The 27756-nt window shown below is 37.0% G+C and overlaps 1 protein-coding gene across 1 annotated transcript; it reads left to right on the forward strand.

The window, feature by feature from the left end:
- Positions 1-1117: 1117 nt before the first annotated feature.
- Positions 1118-27720, forward strand: LOC120535685 (PRKC apoptosis WT1 regulator protein-like). The gene is made up of 7 exons (XM_039763668.1): positions 1118-1196; positions 3315-3814; positions 4682-4765; positions 18803-18837; positions 21430-21568; positions 21702-21806; positions 22967-27720. The coding sequence occupies exons 2-7, from the start codon at positions 3347-3349 to the stop codon at positions 23054-23056; spliced, it is 921 nt and encodes a 306-aa protein (XP_039619602.1). The 5' UTR covers positions 1118-1196; positions 3315-3346; the 3' UTR covers positions 23057-27720.
- The last annotated feature ends 36 nt before the right edge of the window (positions 27721-27756 follow it).

Genomic DNA, 27756 nt, shown 5'->3' on the forward strand with positions numbered 1-27756 from the left:
GACCTCACTCCCACTCCAAACAACTCTCCCCTTATTCTGCATTACTGCCACTTGTGTTAGGGCCGCTGGTCAGGTAAGTCCAAGACACCAGCAGCTGCAGCTATAATTCATTTCTGGTGCACGGAATGCACAATAAAGAAGGTGAATTGGAATCTGAATGACCATCACATGGCTTCTCCTCCTAGTGATCTCAAGAGAGGGGTCAAGTGACTTGCTTCAGATACACACCGAGGGTCAGTGGCCAAGCTGAGGTACATGCAAGGGGCTTCTGATCCTTCTCATTTGGTTAATCTGGGTTGGTTCCTACAGTGATAAAATGTAAAGTATGACAAATGCTCTGAGTGGCCTACTGGGTGTGAGGTGTTAGCTCTAGGCCAGGAACTTCACAGAGAAGGCAAACAGAAAAAATATTTTTAGAAAAGCTGAGAAATATCCACACTTATTAAAAAAAGACCTGTCAGACGAGCAGGGGAGAAGGCCCAGCTGTCCTGTGTGTACAATGTTTTGGCCATAAATCTATGTTAAAAACATATGGAGCTTACATGGGAATGCAGTGTGAAAACCCAAAGCCAACGTGTCCTTGGGAGCAGTTCTGTACCTAGCCTTGTCCATGTTTTCCTGTGAAGTCTTTGACCCATTAAGAAATGTATTTTCTGAACACATGTATTTCAATAACCCTGTGATTGACTGTCACCCTGTACAGGGAATGTTCATGCCTTGTACCCTGTGCTTTCTGGGATAGGCTCCAGCTTCCCCATGACCCTGCTCAGGATGAAGTGTGTTTAGAAGATGGATGTATGTATTATAATACAGTGTGTGTAGGGAAGTGGAGCCTCTTCAGCATCATAGGGTGCAAAAAAGGAATCAACTGTGGACTAATCAGCAGGTAATAATGTGACACACAACTCTGCTTTCCTGTTCTTTGCCTCCCTTAATCTTCTTCACTTTTCCACCACCTCTCTTGCTTTCTCTATGCTTTCCTTCCTCTATTGTTCTCCCTCTCTCTCTCTCTTTTTCTCTCTCTCTCTCTCTAGCTGCCTCTCTTCTTTTCTCACTTGCTCCTCCCTTACTTATGGCTGCTGTGTTGCTCACCCTCTGTCCCTCCCACCCTCCCTCCACACCACAGCCTTTCATAGCTCAGAAGGTGTAGGCAGAGTGTCAGGAGACAGACGTTCAGCTCCCACCATCATATACAGGTAAGACCCTCCTCTCCCACTTTTGAGAGCTCATAGGTATATCCCCTGTGGCAAAACTTTCTCTTCTAGATTATCAGGCTTGAAATGTCTTTCTGTAATCCTCTCGGGAATTGCTGCTTTTTTGGCTTCTTGTACTTTACACGTGCAGGAAACTCTGCTACCAAATATGACGCATACAACTGGTTGCCGGCTCTCATGACCTCCACCTCTGAGGCTGAGAGGCTACATGTGCACATAGCTGCATGTGAAAAGAGTTGTAGCGCATTTTTTATAGCTCCTTTTATTTATTGCTCAACCCTGTAGTACTTTGCATGTGGTATAGCTTGCATTTGGGCCTTGGTCCTTCCTCATATAATTAATTAATTAAATGAGATAGGTTCTTGACTTGGCCACACACCAGGAACTGATGCTGGAGCTGGCATTTGTGCCATGTGCCTCCTGGTATCCTAATCTTTGCCTGCCTGATCTCTTAGACTCTTTTAAAGTAAGAAAAAGGGCAGTGACTTGGCACAGCAACATTTAGTAGGGCCACTAGACATCTCATATTTCTCTGGATAGTTCCATATATTAACCTCAATTTAGACTTTCTGACATATTATTCACATATAATTTTTCCAATATTTTAATTACTTAATACAGTAAATCATGCACACATTTTTGCGTACTGAGATGCTAATGGCACACTAGCGTGTTACATTTAACTTACCAATCAGATTAGCTCTGTTCATAGCCAACAGGATCTGACCAATCAGATGTACTGTTATTGCACCTGTGTCAGTGTGCTTTCCAACAAACTCACACACCTTAAAAGATCTGGTTAATAATGAGGACTATGGCACCTTCAGCTAAAAAAGAACCTTTCGAAAGTCTGCTTTTGTGAGTAATAGCACAGCAATCTGTGATTCTATTGATAATATTGCTGAGACATTTTGATAAAAACATCAAGTTTATATCTAGTGGTTTGTGTCCTTCCCCTTTTTCATGTTGTCACTGTTGCTTGCGTGCAGTAGAGGGTAAAGTAAAGTGAATGCAAGGTGTGTGCTGTAACCCTCCCCAGAGAACTCAAAAATAAGTAAACCAATGTACTTTTATTTGGCTGATTTTTGTTTTTTTTCCACTTACTTGGGCGGGATGGAGCATTTCTCTGGGCATGACCAGTCTGCGCCCAGTGGTAAGTGGGGATTGTGCATTGTTATAATATTGTGCTAAGGAGAGCTGTGGGAGGGCAACAACCCTCATGGAGCAGAATGGCAAAAATCCATTAGAGATTGTCTTTCAATATGAGCACAAGTCATGAAAGTAAAGACACAAAATGCTCCTGGCTTGGTAGAAGAGTTTTATAAAACTTACATCAGTGGTAAATGTCCTTTGGTGTCTCTTAGTGATGTTGTTTTTTGATTGGTTATTCTTTTTACTGTGAAGCAGAACTCAACTAGCAGTCACCCACTAATAAGGAATGTGATCTGGGGTTAGACTGTCAAGAGGCAGGTTAATATTAGCTTGGTGATGATGAAGGCTTGTCATGGTGACAATCCTGTGAATTATGAGTGGAACCAGTGACCTCAGGTTTAGAACTTGGTCAACCTTGGCACCACCAATGCTCACCAACACTATATTTTTTCCTCAGTCTGACTTTGCCAAATCCCATTACCATCTCATAATACATCCAGGGGGTACTGGTCAGTCTAACTCTTAGAGAGTCAATGGCTGAACAGAGATCTAAAGTGATAAAACTGCTTGTTTTAAGACTCATTTTCAATAAGAAGATTATATTTTAAAACTAATCAGCTTTCCCAATGAAATAATTCTTCATTTACAAAAACTGAGAGCACAAAAACGCTTGCCTAACCATGAGGGTCTGCACTTGGGATCTTCAGATGGTTCTCAGATGGACACATGCAGGTGAGCCAGTACTCATTTTATAGGAAAACAGGCATGGCATACGGCTTATCAATGTCACTTCACAACTGTGATTCAGATGATATATTGTGAGTAGAGGAGTTAAAACTTGGGGTTTACCACCAGAAACCTTAGTGTGTTTTCTTGTTTTGCTGCCTTGCACTTTATTTGGACTGTCCTTACATGGTATGTCATGCTAATCATTTTTTTGCTTTGCAGCGTACTTTAACTTTGGACACACTTTTGATAAGATGTCAACTACCACTTCTACTTCTGGCTTTCCATGGAGTCCTCGAATAACCTCAGAGGCTGATCAAATAGATTTTCTGGAGGAGTGGAAAGCCAAACGAGAGAAACTGAGAATGAGATCTCTACCTGCAGTGCCTTCCACCATACAGCCAAATGATAGTCAAAGTTCAGGAGTCAGGGGAGAAACATTGAGACCTGCAAGTGCTCAACAGCATGTCAGCCCCAATGAGCACAGAAGTCAAGGAAACAATACTCCTAAATCAGGGAGTGACGAGTGTAGTCTGGGCAATGTCTCTCAGTCCAGGACAGAAAGTTCTGAGAAAGCAGTAAGCCCATCACCTTCTAGCAAGGAGAAGAGTGGGTCATCTGGCTCCTCATCTTACCGGAAAAACAAGACTCAAGTGGAGAAGCGTAAACTCAGGGAGAAGCGGAGATCAACTGGTGTGGTCAATCTATCCCTTAGGTTTGAGGTAAATGCAAAATGCCAGCATTTTATAACAATCTCAAAAACATTGACAGTACATACCGGAATATGTTTCATTTACTCTGATCCTGATCTTCAGCATACCAGACTGCCAGCTCCCATGTCCTGATCAGACAAATATGTAACTGGCCTTCTGGACAGCCTGACCAGATATCAGATCAGATATCACTGCTCTGTCAGCTGAACATATTCATTCGTCCGGGTGTTGCAGTGTTTAGCACTATTGTCTCATAGGTTCATTGACTCATTCGTGATTCTCGAAACCACTCACTGTCCATATCTAGTTTGCATATCCTCTGGGTGTTCATGTGGACTCACCATCCTCATATTTTAAAGATGTGCATGTTAGGATGAATGGTGACTGAAACTGGCCCAGTGTATAAGTGAATGTGTCCTGGGATGGATGTCTGTCCCAGGGATAGCCATGAAACAGAGCAGAGGAGTTTCAGAACGGTGGATAGATGAACTTATGAATTTGCTAGTAATCAACATTTCAATCTTACACATTAAACTTGCAGACCAGACCATGGTTTGCTAACTTAAACTTCTTCCCACTTAATAATCAGAGGCAAAAATTATATTTCAGTACAGCAGTTTTGCCCCTATTCTCTGATACTAACTATAGACAAGGAGGGGCTTTATTAGAATAAGACTTCCTCTTCAACTTTCAGACTTTATTAACTGGACTGGGAGGATGGATCTACCTTATACAGACCAGACAAGGATGCTCTGTTCCACAGAAATATAGTTCTACAGTATTATCTGGAGTGTTCACTTTCTAGAGTTGCTCAGGTTCTCATTTCATATTTATACTTCTCCATGCTGCTGACTCTCATCTTTCTATTCTTCCTAGAGCTCAGATGAAGACAAGGATGTTGCAGACAGAGAAAAGCAGCCATCCAGTCCAGACCTTCTGAAACTGCCATCCACTGTAGAGGTTAGTAATGGTAATGTTGAATGATACACTGGTTAGGGATTCCTCAGCTTAAATTTACGTCCCAGACAGCAGCTATGTAGAGTTTGCAGGTTCTTCTGTGTCTGAGTGGTATTTTCTAGGTCCTCTAGTTTTCCCCCTATATTGTAAAGTGTGCAGTTTAGATTGATTACTGGCATTAATAAAACATAAAATAAAAGGAACACAGTTGGAAACTTGTTAAGGGTAAATTTTGTACAAGCATTGCAAAGTTTTTCATCACACAGAGAACCATAGACACATGAAATATGTTGCCAACTAGTGTAATAGAAAGTAGGACTTATCTGTTCTAATGTTCTAATCTGGCCCAGTATGAGTGAGGGCTTGTGTGTGCATGCCAGCATGCTCTGCAATAGGTTGGTGCCCAGTGGTGCTGGGCTAGGCATTGACTCCCTGGAGCTCTGAGCTAGATTAGAAAGAATGGAAATGTAGTGCTAAAGAAGCAGATCATTGTAAATCTAAGAAATGCTGGAGCAGGCAGATGCTTCAGATCACTTTTAGGTTTGCCGTATATTTTAGTAGCTGTTAAATAAAATCAGTTGTTCCATTGTCCTCCTGTGCTACATCCACTACCATTACAGCTACAACCCTGTAAAGGATCTACACTGGATAAAGCAAGCAATTCCTCATATTTGTTGTTTACCAGAAAAAGAAAATTGATCCTTCTTGAGGACCCTTTAAATGCTTTAAAATCCCATTGCATCCTGCATCTTGAGGAACAATGATAGAGGACTATGGCAGTTTAGCACTTGGCACACAAATAAAGAATAATGTGGAAATATCAGTCAAAATGCTGGTCTTAGGACTTGGAAAGAATGCCAGCTGTTTCAGAAGACACTGTTGTAAGCACACTTAATGGACATAAATCTAGGCCATTATATGCTTTATAGCTCTAATTTGATCTTTTTAGCAACTGGTTAGTGAGTTACACAGGGAAGCATGGTGGGTACTCAGCCTCTGATCTTATGGCATGCAGTGCACTACCACAGTCACCTGGGCACATCGCCTGTCCTTACTGTTCATATCAATGTCTTAGAGTAGCAAAGCCAAAGGACAAATAGTAATGTTTCCTTTTATCTTCAACCTGCAGTCAGCAATAAGAAGCTAGATAGATAGATAGATAGATAGATAGATAGATAGATAGATAGATAGATAGATAGATAGATAGAACTTTATTGATAGACAGAACTTTATTCGTTCCCATGTGGAATTGTGGCTTTTTACAGATGCTATGTAAATAAATAAATACATAAATAGATAGCTAAATAAATATATATATACATACTATGGTCCAAGTACACACCAGAATGACTATAAAAGGAAGAAATTTTAAAAAGAAAGAAAAGAAAACTTCTGATTTGGCAGTCACTGTCAGTGTAAAGTATTATGCAGGAGTATGCAAAACCAGTCAGCAGATAATAAAATTCTTGAAAAGAAAATAGTGAAGGTCTCAGAAATATTTTCTGGCCTGGCTCACAAAACATTTTTGATGATGTTCTCAGAAACAACATTTCCATTCTACAGAATGAGAATACTGATAATCGATACAGTTAAATAAATAAAATAACCAAAATGGCTTCTAATTATGAAATTGCTCAAAGTGAAAATAGTACCCCTTCAGGTACTGGTTCAATTTGCATTTCATTGTTGTTTGTCTGATAGATAAGGAAAAAGAAACAGTAAAAGCTTTGAATCTTAAAATGCAAGTATAGCACAATTAAGAAAAATGAAGCCAAGTTCCATTAGTAGCAATAACTGGTTATTAATTAAGAAGGTGGCTAGAAAAAAAATCCTGAGATCATGGATCCACAAGATCTGAGCTTGACATCTCTGAATCAAGGATTTATATTCACAAAATTATGGGACTAATGGAGAAAGGGGTTTATCAAAAATGGCTCCAAATACTACTAAAATTATTTAAAACATAGTGACAGATGCAAGGCAATTTGTGCTAGCAGACCCTTAATAAATCCAAAGCTCAATTAACTGGTGTTACACAAACATATTTTGACACTGGCCAGGCCCTCTGTGTCCTCCTATCCAGCCTTTAGCATCTTTGGGCATTGCATGCTGAGCCTCAGCTGTGACTGACCTCCTACTTCTTCCTAAATATTTCATTGTATGATTTTAGTAGCCTCAGCTGTGACTGACCTCCTACTTCTTCTTAAATATTTCATTGTATGATTTTAGTACTTGATTACTGAGTCTTTACCCCTCAATCTGCTGATACATTTAGCTAATTTTTTGGTTTTCTGTTTTCTTTTTAATCCTTGGTATTGTTTCTCACTGACAAGCACAACAAGCTTTGCTGGTCCTCTGCACACTTGCACCTTTCTCTTAATGGCCTGTAGCCCATCTCTGGATTAGTTCTTCACTAACTTATATCACTTGTGGAGTTTTATTTTGTTCATGCCTAAAATGAACTTCATTCCACCTGGTTAAAGATGTATACCAGACATGCCAGACAAGGACTGCCCTCTATTTTTACCATTATTTGTAATGTTTACAAGAGCTCATCTTTGATATATTAACAGTTTTAACACCAACAACAGTTTCTAACACTGCTGCCTACTCTGACAAAAAGTTATTGGATATCACAGCTTTTTCAGTACACGACAACACTCCTCATTTGAGGTTGTTAGCTTCAGCGGTTAAATTGTTCTAGTGGTAAAAAAGCAGTGAAATTACAAACATCTGCTGCTTCTAAGCCATGGCACTGTGAGATGTTCACTGTAGGCCCACTGCACATAGATGCCTGGCAGTCCTGTAATTCAGCACTGAGAATTTTAACCTAATACATGTCAATTTTTTTCTGATTCAATGTAGATAATAAGAAATCATTACAACATTAGAACACTCTAGACGAGAACAGACCTTTAAGCCCATCAAAGTTCACCAGTCCTGTCCACTTAACTACTCCAAAATAACATCAAGTTTTCCTTAAAGTCTTACTGTCTACTTGGTAGCTTATTCCAAGTGTTTATGGTTGTCTATGTAAAGAAACACCTACTAATATTTGTGCAAAGTTTGTTGTTTAACAAGTTTCCAACTGTTTTCCCATGTTCTTTAACTACTGAATTATGTTTAATTTTTAGTCATAATAACCCAATTTATAGCAGTCGAAAAATTTTGCTCTGAACTTTCATTAAGAGAGGATGCTTAGAAGTGTCAATCTCTCTTGTGCAACAATTATTAGAGATTTTCTTTCAGTTCCATTATATGGTCCAAGGCAGTGAGCATCATGCAGTCCCTCCATTTAGTGGCCATTGGTAGCCAGCATTGAAAGTGGCTTGGAGAAAATTGAGATACAAATGAATTCAGGTAAACCTTAAGCCCTTCCTCCAAAAGCCTGGATCTGCAAACAAAATAAGAATACAATACAAGAGCATATCTCTTATAATTTTACCACTCACTATAACATTTTGTTCCTCATAAGTTTATTAATATTAATTCCTTTTTTTATTTCTTTGGTGTAGTGCGATGATGAGGTTATCAGCAATGCCATTTTGTTTGATGCACTATATTGCTAGTTGCATGTCCTGTGTACTCATGCATTGGTGCGATGTCATGGCAGTAGTGATTGGTCTTGACATCATACATTCATTTTGAATGGCTCTTTTCAGTGAATAATACAAATCAATTTAGTGCCACTCAAAAGGAGGGTTAAAGTGCATGCATGTCCTACGTGATGTCATTAACGTGCTTTGTTTCTCTGTTGCTGGTAAATGTTTAAAACACATAGGCAAGAATCACCTGAATCATGAATCCCGATTTTATGTTCCTTTGTACATTCAACAGATTAGTCACACAAAAATGAACCTTACAAAAAAATTCATCTAATTTGCAACGATTACTTATTTTCAATTTTACTTTAGTGTGCACTTTTTACAACTCGTTGAGTGGACTGGAGATGGATCACTGTCTGAATCTTTTGAGTTCAAACTGAATCATTACCTGAGAACCAACCAATTTCATCCATTATTTTCTCCTACAAGGTTTTTTTTTTGGGAACTTTTTCTTGTTTTAGGGAGTCAAGGCTGGGGGGCTGTTAAAAAACAAAACATGTTAAAGACCCTTCAGGCATTCATTGTGTGATTCCGGGCTCTACAAGAAATAAATTGTTGTTGTACAACTCTCATTATTTGATTTGTGAACAGAATCATTACTCACAGGTTTTGCTCACATGTGATTCTGTAAAGTAACATCTTATTTTAATTATGCATCTTAAATATGTTGAATGCTTTGTGTACTGAAACAGGACAATGTATAATTAACTATATTTACACACACACATACACACACACATACATATATATATATATATATATGTATTAAATTTGATATTTGTGATGTGATCTTGGTGTGATCTTGGAAATTCCCCCTCATATCAGGGAGTCCAAAAAATAAGTCAAACATATTAAAGGAATCCATGTAAATGGGTGGTTCAAAAGATTATTTAAAAGTGATTCACGAGCGTGGTCAATGAGTGAACTTTATGTTGATAAAGGAAAGACCGTTTTATCTAGTGACAGAAAACTAGTTTCTCTGTAAATGTCTTTTTGGCAGTTTTTGGCTTTGACTCTATATTTTTGAAATTCAGAAATTCTTCTCCTGGTATTTTGACAGATTGATTCTATTGATTTCCCCACCTTCCACTGTCACTTTGCCATGGTAGTGGGGCTTATTCACCATCGGGATGCTCAGAACTAGGTTGTCTGGGACTTTGTGCTTCTACTAGGATCTCCCTTGGTGAACAGGTTTGGGTTGAAATGTCAGACAAAGAATGATTTCCAGTGGCCGTGATGGTGGAACACTTTGGTCTAGGCAGGAAGAACCTAGATGAATTAGACCCTGACAATGGAGACTGGCTTTGGGAACTTGGAACATTATCTTTCTGACAGGGATGGAGCCTGAGCTTGTGTAAGTGGAGGAAAAGTTCCAAACTAATACAATTGGTACCACCTCAATTTATGAATAGTTATCTCTTCTAGTCTGATACTCTGATGTGTGAAAGGCATCAGAGGGTGTGGGGATACTCACAATCCCCCAGCTGAAGGTTGTGCATTTGCAGTTTTTGTGCATATGTACGGAATAGTTGTTTCAGTGTTCAGGCTTTTTAGAGGGGGAAGGTGTGTGAAAAGGTGCAAGTAACTGACTTGGAAGTCTTGCTGGGTGACTTCATTACTCACATTTGTTATGGTTCAGTCAGGGTTTCTTCCCTGGTTTGTGTAAATATGTCCTTGTCACAGAGTGTCACTGAATGTTGTGAACAGCTTCAGTGATTTGCCGATTTATCTGCCATCTCATCATAGGGATGGATTTTATTTTGGAGAAGGCAATGATCTTACCCAATCAGAATGTGTCAGTAACATGGAAGTCCCGGCTTGAGATCTTTCCTTTGAAAATAAGGAATGTAAAAGAGGATTATAAAGAGGCATGATCATGCTATGACAAGTGTCTATCTGATGTTTTGGAGAAGAAAATAACCTTAGCTGCGGGGTGATTAAGCAGCAAATAGAAGTGCACTTTTGTTGACTATAGAGACGATCCTGATTACTTGACTTGGAGCTCCAATTCAGAAGTCACCAGTAAAAATGATATTGTTGGTTACAGGAGTTGGGGTGACTGCTTTCTTTCGCTGGGACTTTGTAAGAGATCTAAATTGAGAATAAATTAGTTTGTGTTTAATATATTGTTTATAGTAGTGTCTAACTGTTGTTTTCGAAATCCTTATTACATGTCTGTATTAGGCATATTGTATCAGATAATGTTCAATATAACTACCCTATTGTGACCACAACAGCTTTGAGTTTCATTTTCTTTTAACATAAGAGGGGTTATAAATATGAGAAACTGGGTGCTAGAGCTAGTTACAAGTAGCAATAAGCCTTGGTCAGCGTATTATTAATTTGCCCTTTTCAAACAGGTATGTGTTTTGAATGATGAACCTTGTTAATACCAGGGTTTGTTACAGACTCACTCAAGGATGTGCTTTGTCAATGATTTTGTTTGTTGTTTTTATGGATAGGACATCAAGGTGCAGCTTAAGATGTGAGAGTGTTCAGTTGGGGAAGCTACGGGTAGCATTGTTGCTTTATGTGAATGATGTTGTTCTCCCTGCCTCATTTGACTTTCAACTTCTGAACATACTTGAGTGATTTGCTACTGAGTGTAAAGTTGAAGGGATGAGGATCAGAAATCCAAAGTCTGAAGTCATGGTTTTCTCCTGGAAAAGAATGTATTGATCTCTGTAGGTGTGTGTATGGGGACGGGAGCAATTATCCTTAGTGAAGGATTTCAGTTATCTTGGGATCTAGTTCACAAATGATTGAAAAAAGCAACGTGAGATTGATAATCAAATTGGAGTGGTGGCAGCTGTTATATAGGTGCTTTACCATTTTGTGGTGGTAAAGCAGGAGGTGGCTTTTAAAGACAAAGCTCTCGATTTACCGGTGGACCTACCTCAGATCATGAACTGTGGGCAATGACCAAAAGAATTAGACTATGAGTACAAGTGGTAAAAATGACACTTCTTTGAAGGATCATTGGACTGTTACACTGCAATAGAAGCTCAACCATTTGGGAGAGCCGCAAAGTAGTCATAAGGATGCTCCCCAGTCGTATGCCACTGGAGCTGCTCTGGGCATGTCCCACTAGACAAATACACTGCAGCAGACCCAGGACATGCTGGAGGGATTATAACTCTCAGGTAGCTTGTGAGTGCCTGGGAACTGCCAAAGCAGATCTGGAATCTCTAGCTGGGGACAGGAAAGTCTGGGCTGACATGCTTGGCCTGCTGCCACTGCGACCCTTATCAGGAAAAGAAGCTTGAGAAGATCAGATGAACTCTACAGATGTCTGTATCATGAACCATGCAGTCTTTACAATGCATCCTCTTTCACTCATTGATTCTGTGTAATAAATATAAGCTTTATGATAGTTTCATTACGGGAAGTTTGTAATTTTAACTTTAAATTTGACTTTATTGATGCTTTGCTTGATATAAGAAGCAGGGTCACAGGTTGACCACTATTTAATGTCAGTCTCAGTTTTGCTAAAAAAACAAGAGTGGCATGGTGGTGCCATAATTAGTGTTGATACTGAGTGTATGAGCATATATCCTCCCATCATTTGATTATTTGCACACCTCAAAATTCATCTCCACTTAGTCATAAAGCACAGATACTATATATTATAGTATACTATATTTTAGAAGATTGGAATGGGAAAGGTGTACCAAAGTAAAGCACAGTTGAGGGTACACAGGTTTTGTAAAGAAAGTTGAAAGCACCCTTTCCTGGTTCAAACAGGCTAATGTGCATTGATAGCTAACATTTACATCTCATGCATGTGTCAATGTGTTTTATTAGTAGTAGCAAGCATCTACAATTTCATTGATGTCATGCTACTGCATGTTCAGCCCATCCCACATGTCTTCCTGCTTCACCATTTAGGAATGTGGAGGCACTTAACAAGTCTGAGAGGATGAGAGCTGCTAGAGACATTGTCTGAAAATGGATTGGCCAAATAAGTGAAATCAGGAAGTAAAAAGTCTAAATTAGTGTTTGATGCCCTAATTTGGGGTGTTCAAAAAAGTAATGATTTACTTATTGAGGAAGGAGTACATAATAAACAAGAATAGTTGCATTAAATATTTAAAATATTAACATTCTTGCTTTAATTGAAATGTATAAAGTCCAAATATTCTCAATTGTAATATAAATGTGTCATTTTTGTGCCCTCTGATAAGGGTCTACAGAGGGCTAGATCCTTAGTAAAGGATCAGATATCAAAAATACCCTCATATTCATAATGACTGAATAGTCTAAAACAATACCCACACATACTTATACAGTATTTGAAATTTATCAATTTTTAACCTCCTTAGAAGGCTAGGGCCACTGGTAAAGAATAACATTTCAAAAATACCATATTCATGATCATCAAACCTCAAAACAGCATAAAACAACACTACACATGTCTATATTGCCAATCCCCATGTTTTCAAAGTTTTGTAAAAAGGAGTAGCTTTGGCCCCTCGTATCTTATTAGGGAATAAACCCCTGGGATCGGTTGATGTGGCATGCACAATTTTAAGTCCTTCTGATCATTTTCGCTGAAGATACCTATTAGTTTACTTTTTATCATAATAGTGTAATTTCCTGCACAAAATATCATCCAAAAATGGCATAGAATTAGCTATTTTTGGGTCTAAAGCTCAATGTCTTGCATAACTAAACATCAAGATGAGTTAAACGGTATAGCATATGTTGGGGTGTTCTCATAGTGCTGTTTATATGTAATTTTATGAATATTAAAGGTTCAAGTAAAAAATTTAAACTTTTTCTGAATGCCCATTTTCCTGATTTGAGTGAAAAAATATCCAGACTTAAATAGGTGCAGACGTAGTGGCAGTAAAGCTTACAATTTATGCATTCCATTTTCTCTCATCATGATGACTACATTTGGGCCTTACATAAAGAAATCACAGCACTGAGGATAAAATTGGCTGAAAAGGAGGAAAGGATATGAGGAAACATGCCTTAGGGCAGGGGTGGCGAACTCCAGGCCTGGAGTGTCGCAGTGGCTACAGGTTTTCATGCTAACCCTTTTCCTAATCAGTGACCAGTTTTCACTGCTAATTAACTTTTCCCCCATCACTAATAGCCCTGTTAGAAGAGTTCAGCCCTCTGAATTGATTCCTTTCTTCATTAAATGACAGCCAAGCAGAAATGAGATATGAAATGAGGTAACAGATGACCAGCTAAACTGGGGCTTCAAACTCCAACCAATTTTACCCCAATCACTTTCTTAATAAGAAGCCAGTTCTTGCTGTTAATTAAATCCGCTATTTAATTCCATGGCTTGGTGCTGCTCTCATTCTGCCACAGCACACATTTTGAAAACTGTATCATAGACTGATTTAGACCTTGCCTCCTTATCGTTTACTCATATACAGTATATTCAAAACAATTGGCAGTAAGTTTGCACCGAACCCCACAGGACATCAGATATTTCTTGTGAAGATGCACTCATTAAGCTCTTTCAATATTTTAGACTAGTGACATCTTGAAAAGTAAACACAATGGACCTAGCTGTTCAGCATGCAAGGAAAAGTGGCCTCCATCCTCTTCTACTATTTCCTGCAATGCTGAAGCTTTACTTAGGCAAATCCCGTTATCTATATACAGGTAGCTGAATCTTCAAAATATAGAGACCTTTAGACCTTTTTGAAGCAATACTCTGACTACTTGACTCTTAAATGGACTGTGTTTAATTGTTATCACATTTATGACTTCTTCATACTGCCGTTAGTATGGAGGGATCCTACATTGTACTGTGATAGGCTGTTTTACTTGGTACTCATTTCCTTTTGCTTTTGATATGACTTCTGTTCAGTTTGACTTTTACAGTCAATTAAAGGGAAATGTCTGAAGTTGATTACTTTAAAAATCAGTCAAATGTTGGGGGAAGTGAGCTTCATACTTTAGTCCAGGGGTCTTCAACTCCGGTTGCAGGTTTTCATTCTATCCTTTTTCTTAATTAGCACCTGTTTTTGCTCCTAATTAACTTATTTTGAACTAATATTAATTGATGTGCTCTTGAAGACTCAGACCCCTTAATTGTTTCTTTTTTCTTAATTAGCAGCCAAACAATAATAAAATACAAAATGAACCAAAATATGACTAGCAAAACATGACCAACACTGTTGATCATACAATCTCCAAAAATAAAGAAAGGTGAAGGCCTGAGTAATGCTGATCTGCTCAGGTCCCCAAAATATTTTGACAGTGCTCTTAAAAAACAGAAAAACAACATATATATATGCTATTGCACAATGAGAGCAGCAACAAGCCATGGAATTAAAGAAAGGGTTTAATTAACAACAAAAATTAGAGCCTAATTAAGCCTAATGAAGGTTGGAGTGAAATTGGTTGGAGTTTCAGGCCCTGACTTAGTTGGCCTTTTGTTGGCTCACTCACTTCACATTTCATTTCCCGTTGGTTGCAATTTAAGGAAAGAATTGAAACAATTCAGAGGAACAATGAAGAAATTTAATGGAACAAATCTTAAAAAACAAGCCAATTAAATTTAATTCAAAAGAAGTTAATAAGCAACAAAAACTTTATTATCATTTAAGTCATTATTTAAGAAAAAGGTTAGAATGAAAACCTGCAGCCACTGGGGCCCTCCAGGACCTGCTTTAGGCTTTTTCTGTCAGTGCATTCATAGCACTGCTGTATCCAGCAGGGGCTGCTAGCTTTCTTTGATTTGAGTTCATTTAAAAAAAAAACAGTATTCTGTTAAGAAGCCAGAGAACATCCCTCCACCAACCCGTGACAAAAAAGCAGTACAACTCTAAAAAACTTAAATGAAGAATTACACTTAGATTTATTTTGTTGACTTGCAATCAGTTGAAAGTGAGCTCATTTGGAGGAAAAACAGCTGATTTCTATTATTCACATGTTGGGTGGTATCCTCTTTTTTCATAGGTACACTGTATTTTTAGACAGTTTTTTAGTGTACTTGAACAAACTTAAACAGTCATGTAGAAGTATATGTTGTTTTTTCTGTAGTTAATTTTACAAAGTAAGCTTCTCCACAGCAGCATACAACAACACAAATGTATTTCTTGTATACCTCTACATGATACAAAGAATGTCTCAAAGAGCTTTAACTGGGCATGTTTAATTGACAGCCCCCCAGCATCGCCTCTCTAAGAGACAAGAAAACACTCCCCAAAAAGCATGCAGGAAAAAAAGAAATAATAAAAGGTAGGCTGTGTGTGCAGTAGGTGTCAAAAAATTAGGTAAATACAATACACAAAAGATAATGCAAGTAATCCTCTTCACAGAGCAAGAGCAAGATGACCAAACCATCATTGCCACCTCTGAAATATACGGAAGCGTATTAGGGCCACGGTGAAAAAAAAAAATACGGACATAGCGAAGAAAAAAAAAATCGAAACGCTAAAGTTCTGAAAACTCTGAGGTCTGGGTTTATAACTAGTTTTAATTTTACAAAGACATTTATAGTGTGGTGATTGGGTGATTGGTTGTACACGAATAAATTGTAAGTACAGTAATGCAGTTTTTATAAATATATAATTATTTTACTTTATAATTTGCTATATACTTTCTTTAAAATCATTTTTAAATGCGGAAAACAAATTTTTTCTTACAAAAACTAATGACGGATTTAGATTTTAAAGAACACAAGGAAGTGTTATCATTTTCGGAGACTTATATGAAATTTGTTTCTTAAAATACTATTATTTTAAATACATTTAAAAAAAAATTCTTTCCCTTCCCCATTGCATTTTGGCAAACAGTTCAAAATCTTCAGTTGTCCCCGGTTGCTGAAAACCCTAGCTATGTCTCTGCTTTTGACTGGTAGTATATGTATGTATAGTAACCAAAGAAATACATGTGCATCATCTACTCTCTATATATAAAATCTTAAGCCTAAAAGTGCAACGATTTTATGTGACATTTTTATGTCACATTTTTATATCACTTTTTTGTCATGCTTTAAATCAGGCTTATTTTAAATCTTAAATATACAGTATATGTTTGGTATCATTCTTTTCAGAATTTATTGCACTTTAATATGATGTTGTTAGATTAATGGATGGATATTCCATGTTTAAATTATAAACTAAAAAATATCAAGAACTCACGCCCTGTGAGACGAGACTTTGTGCCAAGAGATTTAACGACGCCTGGGACCAGAAATAGACAAAGAGTTGGACAGCTGCTCTATGGGCTTTTAAATGTTTGAAGTGCCATGTGAGATACAAATTACGTGGCACGGCTAGAGCAAAGAGGAGGTAAAAAAAAAACTATTTGTTTCCAATTGTATCACCGTTTAAAAGGGAGGCTTGGAGGAGTGACCGTGTATCCTTGGGGTGTGTTCAGCCCCCCTTTTCACAACTCGAGCGACAGAGACGTAAAGTGAATGGTGTGTAGCACAGGCAGGTTGGCAAGCAATGTGAGCAGGGGGTGAACTCCCTAGTTCAACAATGTACTCAATTTTCATCCATCCATCTTAACACCTCTTAACCTATGTCACAGTGAGCCAGAGCCTATCATTGCAGCTTTGGGTGCAATGCTGAAACCAAACCTGGGTGTGGCACCAGTTTATTTCAGGGCAAACAATTTTTCTTGACAAATAAGCTAAGATAGTTAACTAATACGTACATGTCTTTGCAAAATGTACAAGAATATTAGTACATCAAACACAGTCGCTCTAAGAAATCAGGGGACATTTTGAAAAGTACACACATAGTATCACACATATAAACCATGAAACTGCTTCTTTGTCTGGCCTTCCTTTAAATAGTAGGTAGGTGACATATTTAACCTAAATGTTTAGTGTAAAGTTGCATTACTATTCTGTCTAGATAAAGATCTCTGCACACACAAAGGTCATAGTTTTGACACAAAATTTCTGTTATTTGCACTGCCTTAGCAGCAGTTGTCTAAAGCTGAATTCTCATGGTAGACCACCTCAGGTCTGTTTCATACATTTACAACAAAGGCCACCTAAATGATTTATACAGTCAAACAAATCACACCTAGCAGATGGAAAAACCTGGCTGTATTCTGTTTCCAAGTAGTAACTCCTTCAAACACCTACACACAGAGAGTCTCTTTTAATTAAAAGATAAATATGAAGTTCTCAATTTGAGAATAGATGATTAAAACAATTAAAGGGTAAATGTAAGTTAAATTAATCTAGGGAAGATCCTAAACTTCTGGATGGACCGAGCATAATATGTGGAGCCAAATGGTTGCATTCTGTCTTTTGGTGTACCTTAGCTACTAACAGCTACATGTTTTTTTAATTAAATAATAGGAAGATTATTTTAAATTCCTAACAGTTTCAGAATATTTACTCTAAATTTGCACCTCTGGCTCTTTTTTGTATGTGAGGAACTTGCATAAAGATTCTTTTTAATAGATAGAACATTATACAGAATTTCTTTAAAAAATGAGAACACATCTGAATAGACTGCAACATATCCAACTGACTTCACAGATGCTATAGTAATAGTGTCTTCTCTTATGAAAGCACTTTAAATATGCAACGGGTGACACCTTAGCACCACACTAGTTCGAATGGGACGGACTGGTAAAGTGGATGCTTCATCTAATGACATAACCACCATCATTGTCAACTGCAGTAATTTGTTTGTCACTGTTATCTCTGCCTTAACTTGTATACCAGACCGCAATGGTACCAAAACACTTCAATGTAGAGTAGCAGCTGATACTCACCATCTGCAGAACAGCAAGCCTCTCTTGCAGGATAAATCCATATACAGTAAACAGTGCTTGTACTTTTGGGCATATTGCTACAGTAGTAAGGTCCAGGTCTACATTTCATTATGCAGATTTGGAAATGGATGGATAGGAAAGTATGCAATGAAAACCAAAGAAATTATAGTTACTAGTGCCAGTCTCTCCCACCTTTGATTTAGGATTGTCTCAATAAGGAAAGCAAGATAGCAATAAAGGGCAGGAAAAGGTATAGAAACTCTTTGATTTATGGTGGTTATATTTGTGTTTTCTCAAATAACTAGCAGGAAGGTAAACACAAAGAGTCTAACTGTGAATAAAGATGAACTACTTCAAGTCATAGTTACAACAGATAGAGCAAAGTAACTCTTTGGAGAATGAACACAATACATGGCTGACTAACTCCTACTTTACCTTTGGCTGAACTTCACAGGCTCTGATTTGCTTTCAAATGAAATCCACAATAAGAATGTGATCTTTTGTAAATTGCAGTGAAGTGCTTTGAGATGCTTGCTGGGAAGCTTATTTTTTATGCATGTAGATATTCTGTAAACTTACAGACCTAGAGTTTCTTGCTGTAAGACTTGCCAAGTGAAAGGTATGTGAAAGATAGCCACTTCATCAGAGGCTGATAGTAGAGTGTAGAATTGCATAAATTTAGTGAAGTTTTATAATGTTTTTTACCACACTGTCTTTGCAGGATGGAACAAGGGTGAGCCTCAATAAACAGAAAAGGTAAGTCATATCTTCAGAAATGAAAGGTGATTTAATTTCAGCAAGACTGTCAGAAATAACCCTAACACAGGGAGAGTGGGTGGACGTTACATGTTACAAATACGAGCCACCCAATAGATGGAGAGATTGTTGCATCTGAATTACTGCAGCTGTCTACTGGCAGGAGTATGCAGTATGTGTCACCAAGCTGCTGCAGTTGATTCAAAATGCAGCAAAAAAAGGTCACTTGTCATTTCAAAACACTACAATGCCTTCTTGTAGTGTCTCATGTTAAGTTCAAATCCTTTAGGCTTGCCTACAGGTAGCCAGTAGGTCAGCATCTACAGTATATACCTCAAGACAGGTCCTACGCTCATTCTTGACTACTCAGGTCTGCTGATGAACAGGGCCAGGTGATGTCACCTTTGTGTGACATCATGTCTCAATCTGGACTCTTTATAAATTTACAGTAGCTCCTAGAAAGAGATGTGATATCATAAAAACACTTGAGAAACGTTCATCATCAGTAGTAGTAGCAGTAGCAATAGTATTAATATTTTTATCAGGTATACAGAGTACTGTACAGCAAAATTCTTCCTTGCATGTTCTACCAATAGGCAGCATGTCACCATGGTGTTATGTTATTTAAAAGAAAACACAAATCAGCTTCCATGATGGACTCATTCCTCTTGTTGCAATATTCCCATGGCAGAAACTGTGTATAGTAAGTGGTTTACAGGAATTGGCTGGAGTCTGATTCTAGTCCTTCTCTTGTCTGCTTTTACCTCCCGGAACTTCTCGCTTTGATTTGCTCTGTCCCTCCATAGAATGACTGCTACATAATAAAAGAAGTTATTAAGCAAACGATGCAGGCAGAAAGAAACATAGGACCAAACAGGGATGAAAATTAAGCATTGATCTCTAGTCTGAGGCCATTCTGACACAAACTGTCATCTAGCATTAATTAAAAAAAAAAAAAATGTTTTTTTTTGGTATTTGGTACACTATTAATCCCTGAGGGAAAACTGGCTTTTTGAATGAGCTTTGGGGGTCAGAGTGCAGGGTCAGCCATAGCACAGGGCCCCTGAAGCAATTTGTCAGGTTAAGGGCCTTGCTCAAGGACCCAAGGGAGAAGGAATCCTTTTGGCAGTAACTGGATTTGAACCTTTCAGGTAGCAGTGCAGATGCTTAGCCTCAGAGCCACCAAAATGTTTATATCTCAAAATGCATTGTAAATGGATTAGAAATGTAAGCAAGGTATTTATTTTAATGATGTTAATTCCCCATACTAAAGATTGTTCTAAACAAGATTAGCTAGTAAGATCTTCAATTGCTTCAATAGACTGTTAACAGACACAAATATTTAAGGTGAAAATTTTAAACTTGATCTTATTTAATTAAGTGTTAACTGGAAATAAGACACATTTCCTCAAGTTAACATTAAACCTAATACCTGGTGGAAATCATCCAGGGTATCTAACCTATAAGGTAGTGATGTGTACAAGTCAGCCGTATAAAATTTCATATAACCTACAAAATAATGATAAATGTATTTGTTCAAGGCTGTCTATTAAAATATAATGCATTTTGCACTTGGCACTCTAAATGACTTCTAGTAATAAAAGTGGCGGCCACATTTTCCTAAAGTATAAAGGACACAGGCCAAAAATCAATTCAAATTGTAAATGGTATGCCTCACATTGCAGGGACAGAATCAGGAATTCATCTCTGGGAGGATGAAAAAGTACACAAATCATAATTCAATCTATGATCAATCAGTTGGAACTGTCATAACATCTATTTGGGTGTAAGAGCTCAAACCCCATCATCCCTCCTGGGGCAGCTACACTTATGTAACACAGACGAAAACTACTATAACTCTGTGAGAGTCAGATGTTTATGTGTGTGTATTTATGGATACATTTTGCATTTTTTGTGCTTTGTTGTGTGGTTGGTCTATACCTTATGATGTTTTGTGTCTTGTATAACAAAAACACTTTGAGCTGAGTCCAGAAATTTGACAAAATAGTTTCAGGCAAATATAAAATCCTAGACAAAATTTAAACTTGAATAGAACCTTAGTTTTTCTTTGTATTTTCATTTTTCTTTGTTTATTTTGAATTAATTTTGAAGTAAACTGTTATGCCTTTTATGTTATTATTATTTGTTTGATTGAGTAGTATTCTTTTATATTGTGGTACTTTACAAAAATAAAATAAAATAAAATAATAAAAACTCAGACACAAGGAAAAAATATGGTGTGCCTGAAATGTGTCAACAAAATGCATTTCTAAGACCTGCTCTAGTATCAGAAATGTAATCCAAGACAGGCTCACAATTAAATGGTAATCTGATACATTCTCAACTAATCCTGATTGGAGTCAGCTGCTCAGAAAATGTATACATTAGTTCAGATAGTTAAATATTTAGATCAGAGCTACTTGGCAAGACATAACTAAGAAAGGTTATTTTACTTTATTGTTCTGTTGATTTGTGTTGATCTGGGCATCTGAAATTATAGTAATGTTTATTCACACTGTAAGCAGACCTGATGTTTGTTTTCTTTCTTTCTTTCTTTCTTTCTTTCTTTCTTTCTTTCTTTCTTTCTTTCAGATGTACAGGGAACACCAATCTAGAGGCTCAGTCTCCTGTAAACCGTACCCTGAACAGCAGCCAAAACAGGCTCAGTCCTGAAGGAGAAGATGCAGGATACAAGACAGAGTTAGAGAAGAATCTCCATGAACTGGAGAAGGTAATGATCCTTTTTTACCTCATCTTTACCTGTTTACCTTAATATTTACATTAGGATGCTTAAGATTCTAATACAAAAGAGAGATATATAGATACCCAACAGTCTAATACTTCAACACATTTCTGTTTTTTAGGAGATCAATGGAGAGAAGCGATCAAACCAGCGACTGAGGAAGCAGCTTCAGGAAAAAGAGGACCTTGTCCAGAAACTTCAAGCTGAAATTGGACTCATGAACAAGGTAAGTTAACACAGTATTGCAGAGGAATTGAAAGCTCTTTTCTCTCAAATAATGTAGTTAGTATAACCTATGATCAATAACTTGATGAAGTATTCCATATTACGCACTGATTTTATTGTAGAAATGTTAACTTCTGTTGTAGAAGACAAAAGTTGAGGAGATGGTTTTTACAACAATTAGTCTTCCAGATGACTAATAACTGAACTTCTAAAGGACTACCTTAGAGACACATATTGTAGTTGGGTCCTGTACACTAAGCCTTATACAGTAGCTGCAAACGAGTTAGTTAGTGTGGCATCATTACAGAGATTTACAATTGGTAAGACTTGTGCTTCTATATCCAGTTATAAACTTTACTATAAGCAGAGATATGCGTTTGGGAAATCCTTTCATGAATACCATTCTTTGCATATATTTTTCAGGATTTTGGTAGAATAGCTTTATCAAATGACATGAAAGGGCCAATCATTTTTAGATGCACTGGGTGACTCTCACTGTTATTATTTTAATGAGGTGTTTTGCAGAACTGTTAATATTGGGAACTTTAGTAGAATTGCCATGTGGTTGTTTATGAAAATAGGGTTGCAGCATGGGGACTTCCTTCATGTTACCATAATGTAAACTAAGCATTTGTGCAAACATGAGCTGCCAAAAAATCTAAGGAAAACAATGATTATGCAAATGAGTATTTTTTATTTCATTATTTTTAAAAATGGCATTGTACTTTAGAATTCTATTTATTTAGAAATGGACATTTATTTCCTTGAATGACTTCAATAACAGTCCTTCCCAACATCTGTGCATTGGGAAGCCTTTCAGAGTTGCATTCCTGTCGTTATGTCCCTTAAAGAAGGATGGTTTCATACCTTTGGCTCCACTATGAAGCCACACCTTTCTGCCAAACCATGAATCATTTGTTTTCATGATGTTAAAGATATAATTGGGAATGCTGTCAACAGACCAGTCAGAAAAGTGCTTGGCACTTAGCCTACTATAACACTGAAATAAGTATAAAAGTGTATAAAGCCCCTGACAGTATGCTCTACACTCAGTGTTTTTTGGTTTTACATGTGCCTTAGCTAAGCATGAGCATATTTTTTATGTAATACCCAGAAATACTATATTACCAATAATGTGTTTTACTTTTGTGATGCTTCCAGGATATGGACAGCTTGGAGGATGAGAACCAACAGCTACGAGAGGAGAATAAGACACTTCTGAGAGTGGTCAATCAGCTCACTAGCAGCTAGTTGAGAGGGCTGGTGGAGTGGCACTCTGCATATCCTCTTCTCAGATACACATCACCAAGATATCCCTCCACAAGTATTAAGAAAATGGAAAAAAGTTTGTGTTGTTTAAAATATACTAATGCTTATTCTCAACAGAAACCTTACTTCATCATGATCAATTCATCTTCCAGACTTGCTTATCCTAAGCAGCATTGTAGGAAAGCTGCAGCCTATCCTACCAAGCAACCAGCACAAGGCAAGAAAAATTCCTGGACAAGGCACCAACCAATTGCAGGGTGAACACACACAAACACACACCATTACACACTAGGGTGAATTTAACAACACATGCCTTTGGACTGTGACAAAAAAACTACAGCACCTGGAGGAAACCCATATGGACAAGCTGGGGAATGCAAACTCCACACTGGGAGCACCTGGGACATAAACTCTGGTCTCCTTGTTGCAAGACCACAACACTATATGTTAGTTATTTAAGGTAAGGAAGACAGAAGATCTGAGGTAAAGTAATAATACTCACTAATTATGGTGCCAAGGAGTGGCAACCTGCAGCTTGTTGATTGGCACATGCAAGTAAGAATTTCAGCATTCTATGTACCACTTGCAATAATGACTTTATGAACAAGTCGTTAAGATAAACTTTAGCCTAGAAGAAAACTGACCCAAAGGCTGACTAGAATGGAAAGCATCAGTAAAATAAAACAATTGTAATTATTGTCTGAAGTTACATTCCATTATTGCACCAGGCATATGTGATGCCAAGATGAGACTGACAAATGTTGTGGCATGGTGGTCAGGGTCAACACATGATTAATTTATTCTTAGGCATTTAACAGTACTGTACGCAGTGGCTGGCTTATTCGTAAGGTAACCGGCTGAGCTCTCAGTGTTTCATACAGCCTACTATTTATTGTAACAGCAACCATGATGTTACACTTGCCAGGTAAAAGGGGGTACCTACTCCGACGCTGGCGCCTTATGCCTTACCCTGTCTCTCTCTTCAGTGCCATGCTCAGTGCAACATACATAAAGAATCGTTATTGCATATGTATGACGTTGATTACCAAAGTCCATATATGTTCATTTCAGCGTAACATATGCACATTTACAAGTTGATTGTGATTTATAAAGTTGATAATGATTTCTAAATTTATTATGAATGTATGCCAGGTTTTATAAATCTGATTTTTTGGCATACACATTTTCCTGATTTTTGGTGTTTGCATATTTTCGTGCTGAAAAAGATTTATAAATGAGACCCTTGGGCTCAATATTTGGCCCTTTCACTTTATTGAGTTTGCATATTCTCAAGACATTTGCACAGTATTCCTAACAATCCCTATAAATATGCATATTAGTTCAATTGGTAAGTTTAAATTAGAACATTATGAGTAATAATTTGTGCCCGTATTACCATGCCCTGAAATTGATTATCATCTTGTCCAGAAATAGTTCCGGCCTTGCATTTACTTTTACTGGGAAAGTCACTAGTTAACTCAGATCTTATAATGGAAAATGCAAGTTTAAAAACGTTACAAAATTGATGTATGGATAGATAGATACAGTAGATAATTAATACTGAAGTACACTGTGAACACAGGCACTTTATTCCATTATGGATGAAAATATTGTCCACTAGATAAGACTAAGTAAACAGAAACTTCTGTAATAAATATGTCTGTAAATAGACACATATAGAAGCAAAGTCAATTTGTAAATGATGAAAGAGAGAAATTTGAAATTATACATCAGGAAATCAAGCATGTTATGCAAGGTGCATAGCAATAATCTCTGCCCAGCAATTCAGGAGACATTTGAAAGGAGAACATCCTACTGGTGCTCAGTCATCAAGCACTACATTTTTATTTTCACTTCAGCTTTTTGTGGTTTTATCCTTTAGCCTATTTTTGACTTAGGTCTTGTTTATTTAACTGTTTACATTTGTATCAAGCTGTATCAAGACCAAATCCTGGCTGTCTCAAAGTAATCTTATTTATAAATTTTTACTCAACACATTGGTCAGCTTTAATTTTAAGTGTGTGCACCTAAGTCTGGGTAAACTTTTTTTCTTAAGGCAATGATAATTGTAGCTTATTGTTAAAGTCAGAAATGGATAGAGTTTTCTGATTACAGCATAGTTACAAAAAGAAACTGAGCAAACTACTATAGTGTGTCAAAGCTGTCTTGGGGATTTACAAAAAGCACATATGGCTGAATTGGCCGAAGTGTTAAAGATACAAAGTAATGAACCATTGTATTCAAACCGTTAGCTGTTCTTTTACGGCAGCCTACTTATAACTGCTCACAAAAAAAACATTTGAAACCTATATACTCTATGGAATTCTATTTTTACAGTGTTGATTTACTTTATGAAAAAACAGATTCTTCAATTGCTATTGCCTAGATTTGCTGTGTGGCATCTCTGTCATGATGAGAGATTCGCAATGAATTCTGGTATTGCATAAAAATAGTTCAATGCACCAATTCCTTCAGACAATTAAAAAAATACAAAGGAATCTAAAAGAAATTGAATTTTCTTATTTTTCTTACAGCGCAAATTTACAGATGCTAGTTTTAAATAAAAGCACATTCTTGGTTATTGTTATTGTTCTTGCTTTAATGCAGGAGTCCTCAGATTCAGATATGGAATGCTGTAGGTATTCAGATGTATAAAAGTAGGAGCCAATTATTGCTGCTAATGAAACATATCTTTGAAACATGAAGGCACCAACGCTGCACTAAATAAACTTTGCCTCAATTACATGTGTGCTTTTTCAAAACTAAACATTTCTAAAAAAAAAAAAAAAAAAGGTGGAAATCAAAAGATCAAAAGCAGCAACTTTAGTGTTTGGTCCAACAGGAGCAAGATTGAGGATTTCTTCTTTTAATGAAGGCAGGTGTCATTTTCCATGCCATTCACACAGTAAGCTACCACAAAACTATCTTTTCTATCTGTGGTCTAAGAATAGCATTTCATGATGACATTTTTAAAGTTTTAGCTCCATATAATCTAGCATCTGAATAAAAAGTGAAAGGGATAGATTTAATCCCTACCTATGCAGATCATAGACTGAAATACACATCTAAGAGAAAAATGTTCATTATCTGCTTATGTGGAATGCAGCATATCTCTAAAAATGTACAGTATCCTGTATGTAATGCTAATCCATCAGTCTACTTATCAAAAAACGCTTGCATATCAGCTTGCCAAGGTCTCTTTCATACATCTCCAAAATAATTCAACCTAAACTAGCCAGGTGAAAAAAGAGGTCAAAATAGCAATGTTTGCCTACTAATGGATCTCCAGAAATCATTCAGGGGTCAATGTTTTCTTATCTAAAATACCTTCAGTCAATGTTTTGTGACACCTACAGACCAAGTCCCTTGGCAGCAAAACTGCATGCTCAATGGCTTAATTGATCTTGTAATGTTTTAACCTGTTAGTCTGTGAAAACCAAAAGAGGACATCTGGAATGCTAATAAATAACTAGATTCATCTGGCAGTTAACTGAATGTGGGAACTACAGATTCATTAACTCAAAATTAATTTTTCACTTTTCTTCTGCCCACATTTGCATTTAAAAACTGGAGGAAGGGAAATCGCAAACTGACAGATACTGAATTTTTAAGGAAGGAGAAAATAAGGACCTAACAGTTCAGTCATGTGGCTAAACAATTGGTTTATCACAGCACTTTTCTTGAGAGATTTTTGTTTGGCTCTCTTCTCTCATCTAATTAACTCCAGGAATAGCATTGATTACACCTCGAACTGTGGTAAGTGACCTCTCCTTTTTGGTTCATTCAAAATTCTTCATAACCCACACCTTTCTCCTCCACCTCAGGCATGCTTATCATCCTCTTTATAAGAAATACCACCTATGAAAACAAAAATACTCTGAAATCAGTATACAGCCAGCTCAGTACGGATTAATGCCTTACAGGCTACAGCTGATTTCTTGCAAAAGAGTGTCTTCAGCTACACACACTTCCAGAGCTTCCTTTCACATTTTTATGTTCCTGTAGCATTCTTTGACTATATTACAGTTTTCTTTAGATAGACTTAAATTCTTCACCTGCTTGATTCTACATAAATTAAGATTTTACAATTACTATTATTAATAAAGTATCAAAGACATGTTTCTTTTAAATCTTAAAATGTCATGATTTGGTATTTCTCTTATTAGCGTTGGCTAAACTTCATGTTAAGGCTTGACAACGTTTACTTTCTTATTTATGAAAGGCTAAAATTGTCCCATATCTATAAACCAGCTTTTAAAAGATTCAAAATTCATTCTTTGCCCTTGTTACGATGTACTTTAGAATATGGCTGACCTAGAACATGAAGACTTTGGGATTATAAACTATTAGATGCTTTAAGAAATTTTTATTAGTATTTTAATATATATATATTCTCATATATTTTTGTATATGTTGCATGGTGTTTTTCTGCTGGTGATTTAAAATTATTTTTTGTGTTTTTGTTGCATGACATTTTGTTTTACATTTTAAAAGAATAATGTTTTTGTAATTATTACAAAGTGCATTGAACTTACAAGAGAAAATGTTTAAGAATAAATGGAATTGAACCATGGCATGATTTCTCTCATATTGGACTGGATATTTAGAATCTTCCTTAAGCATTAAAACCAATTATGTCCTCCTGACAATTCTTTGTCATATGTTTCCTTGTAGCTCTGAAC

The sequence above is a fragment of the Polypterus senegalus genome, chromosome 1 (assembly GCF_016835505.1).
Source record: "Polypterus senegalus isolate Bchr_013 chromosome 1, ASM1683550v1, whole genome shotgun sequence".
Taxonomy (NCBI): domain Eukaryota; kingdom Metazoa; phylum Chordata; class Cladistia; order Polypteriformes; family Polypteridae; genus Polypterus; species Polypterus senegalus.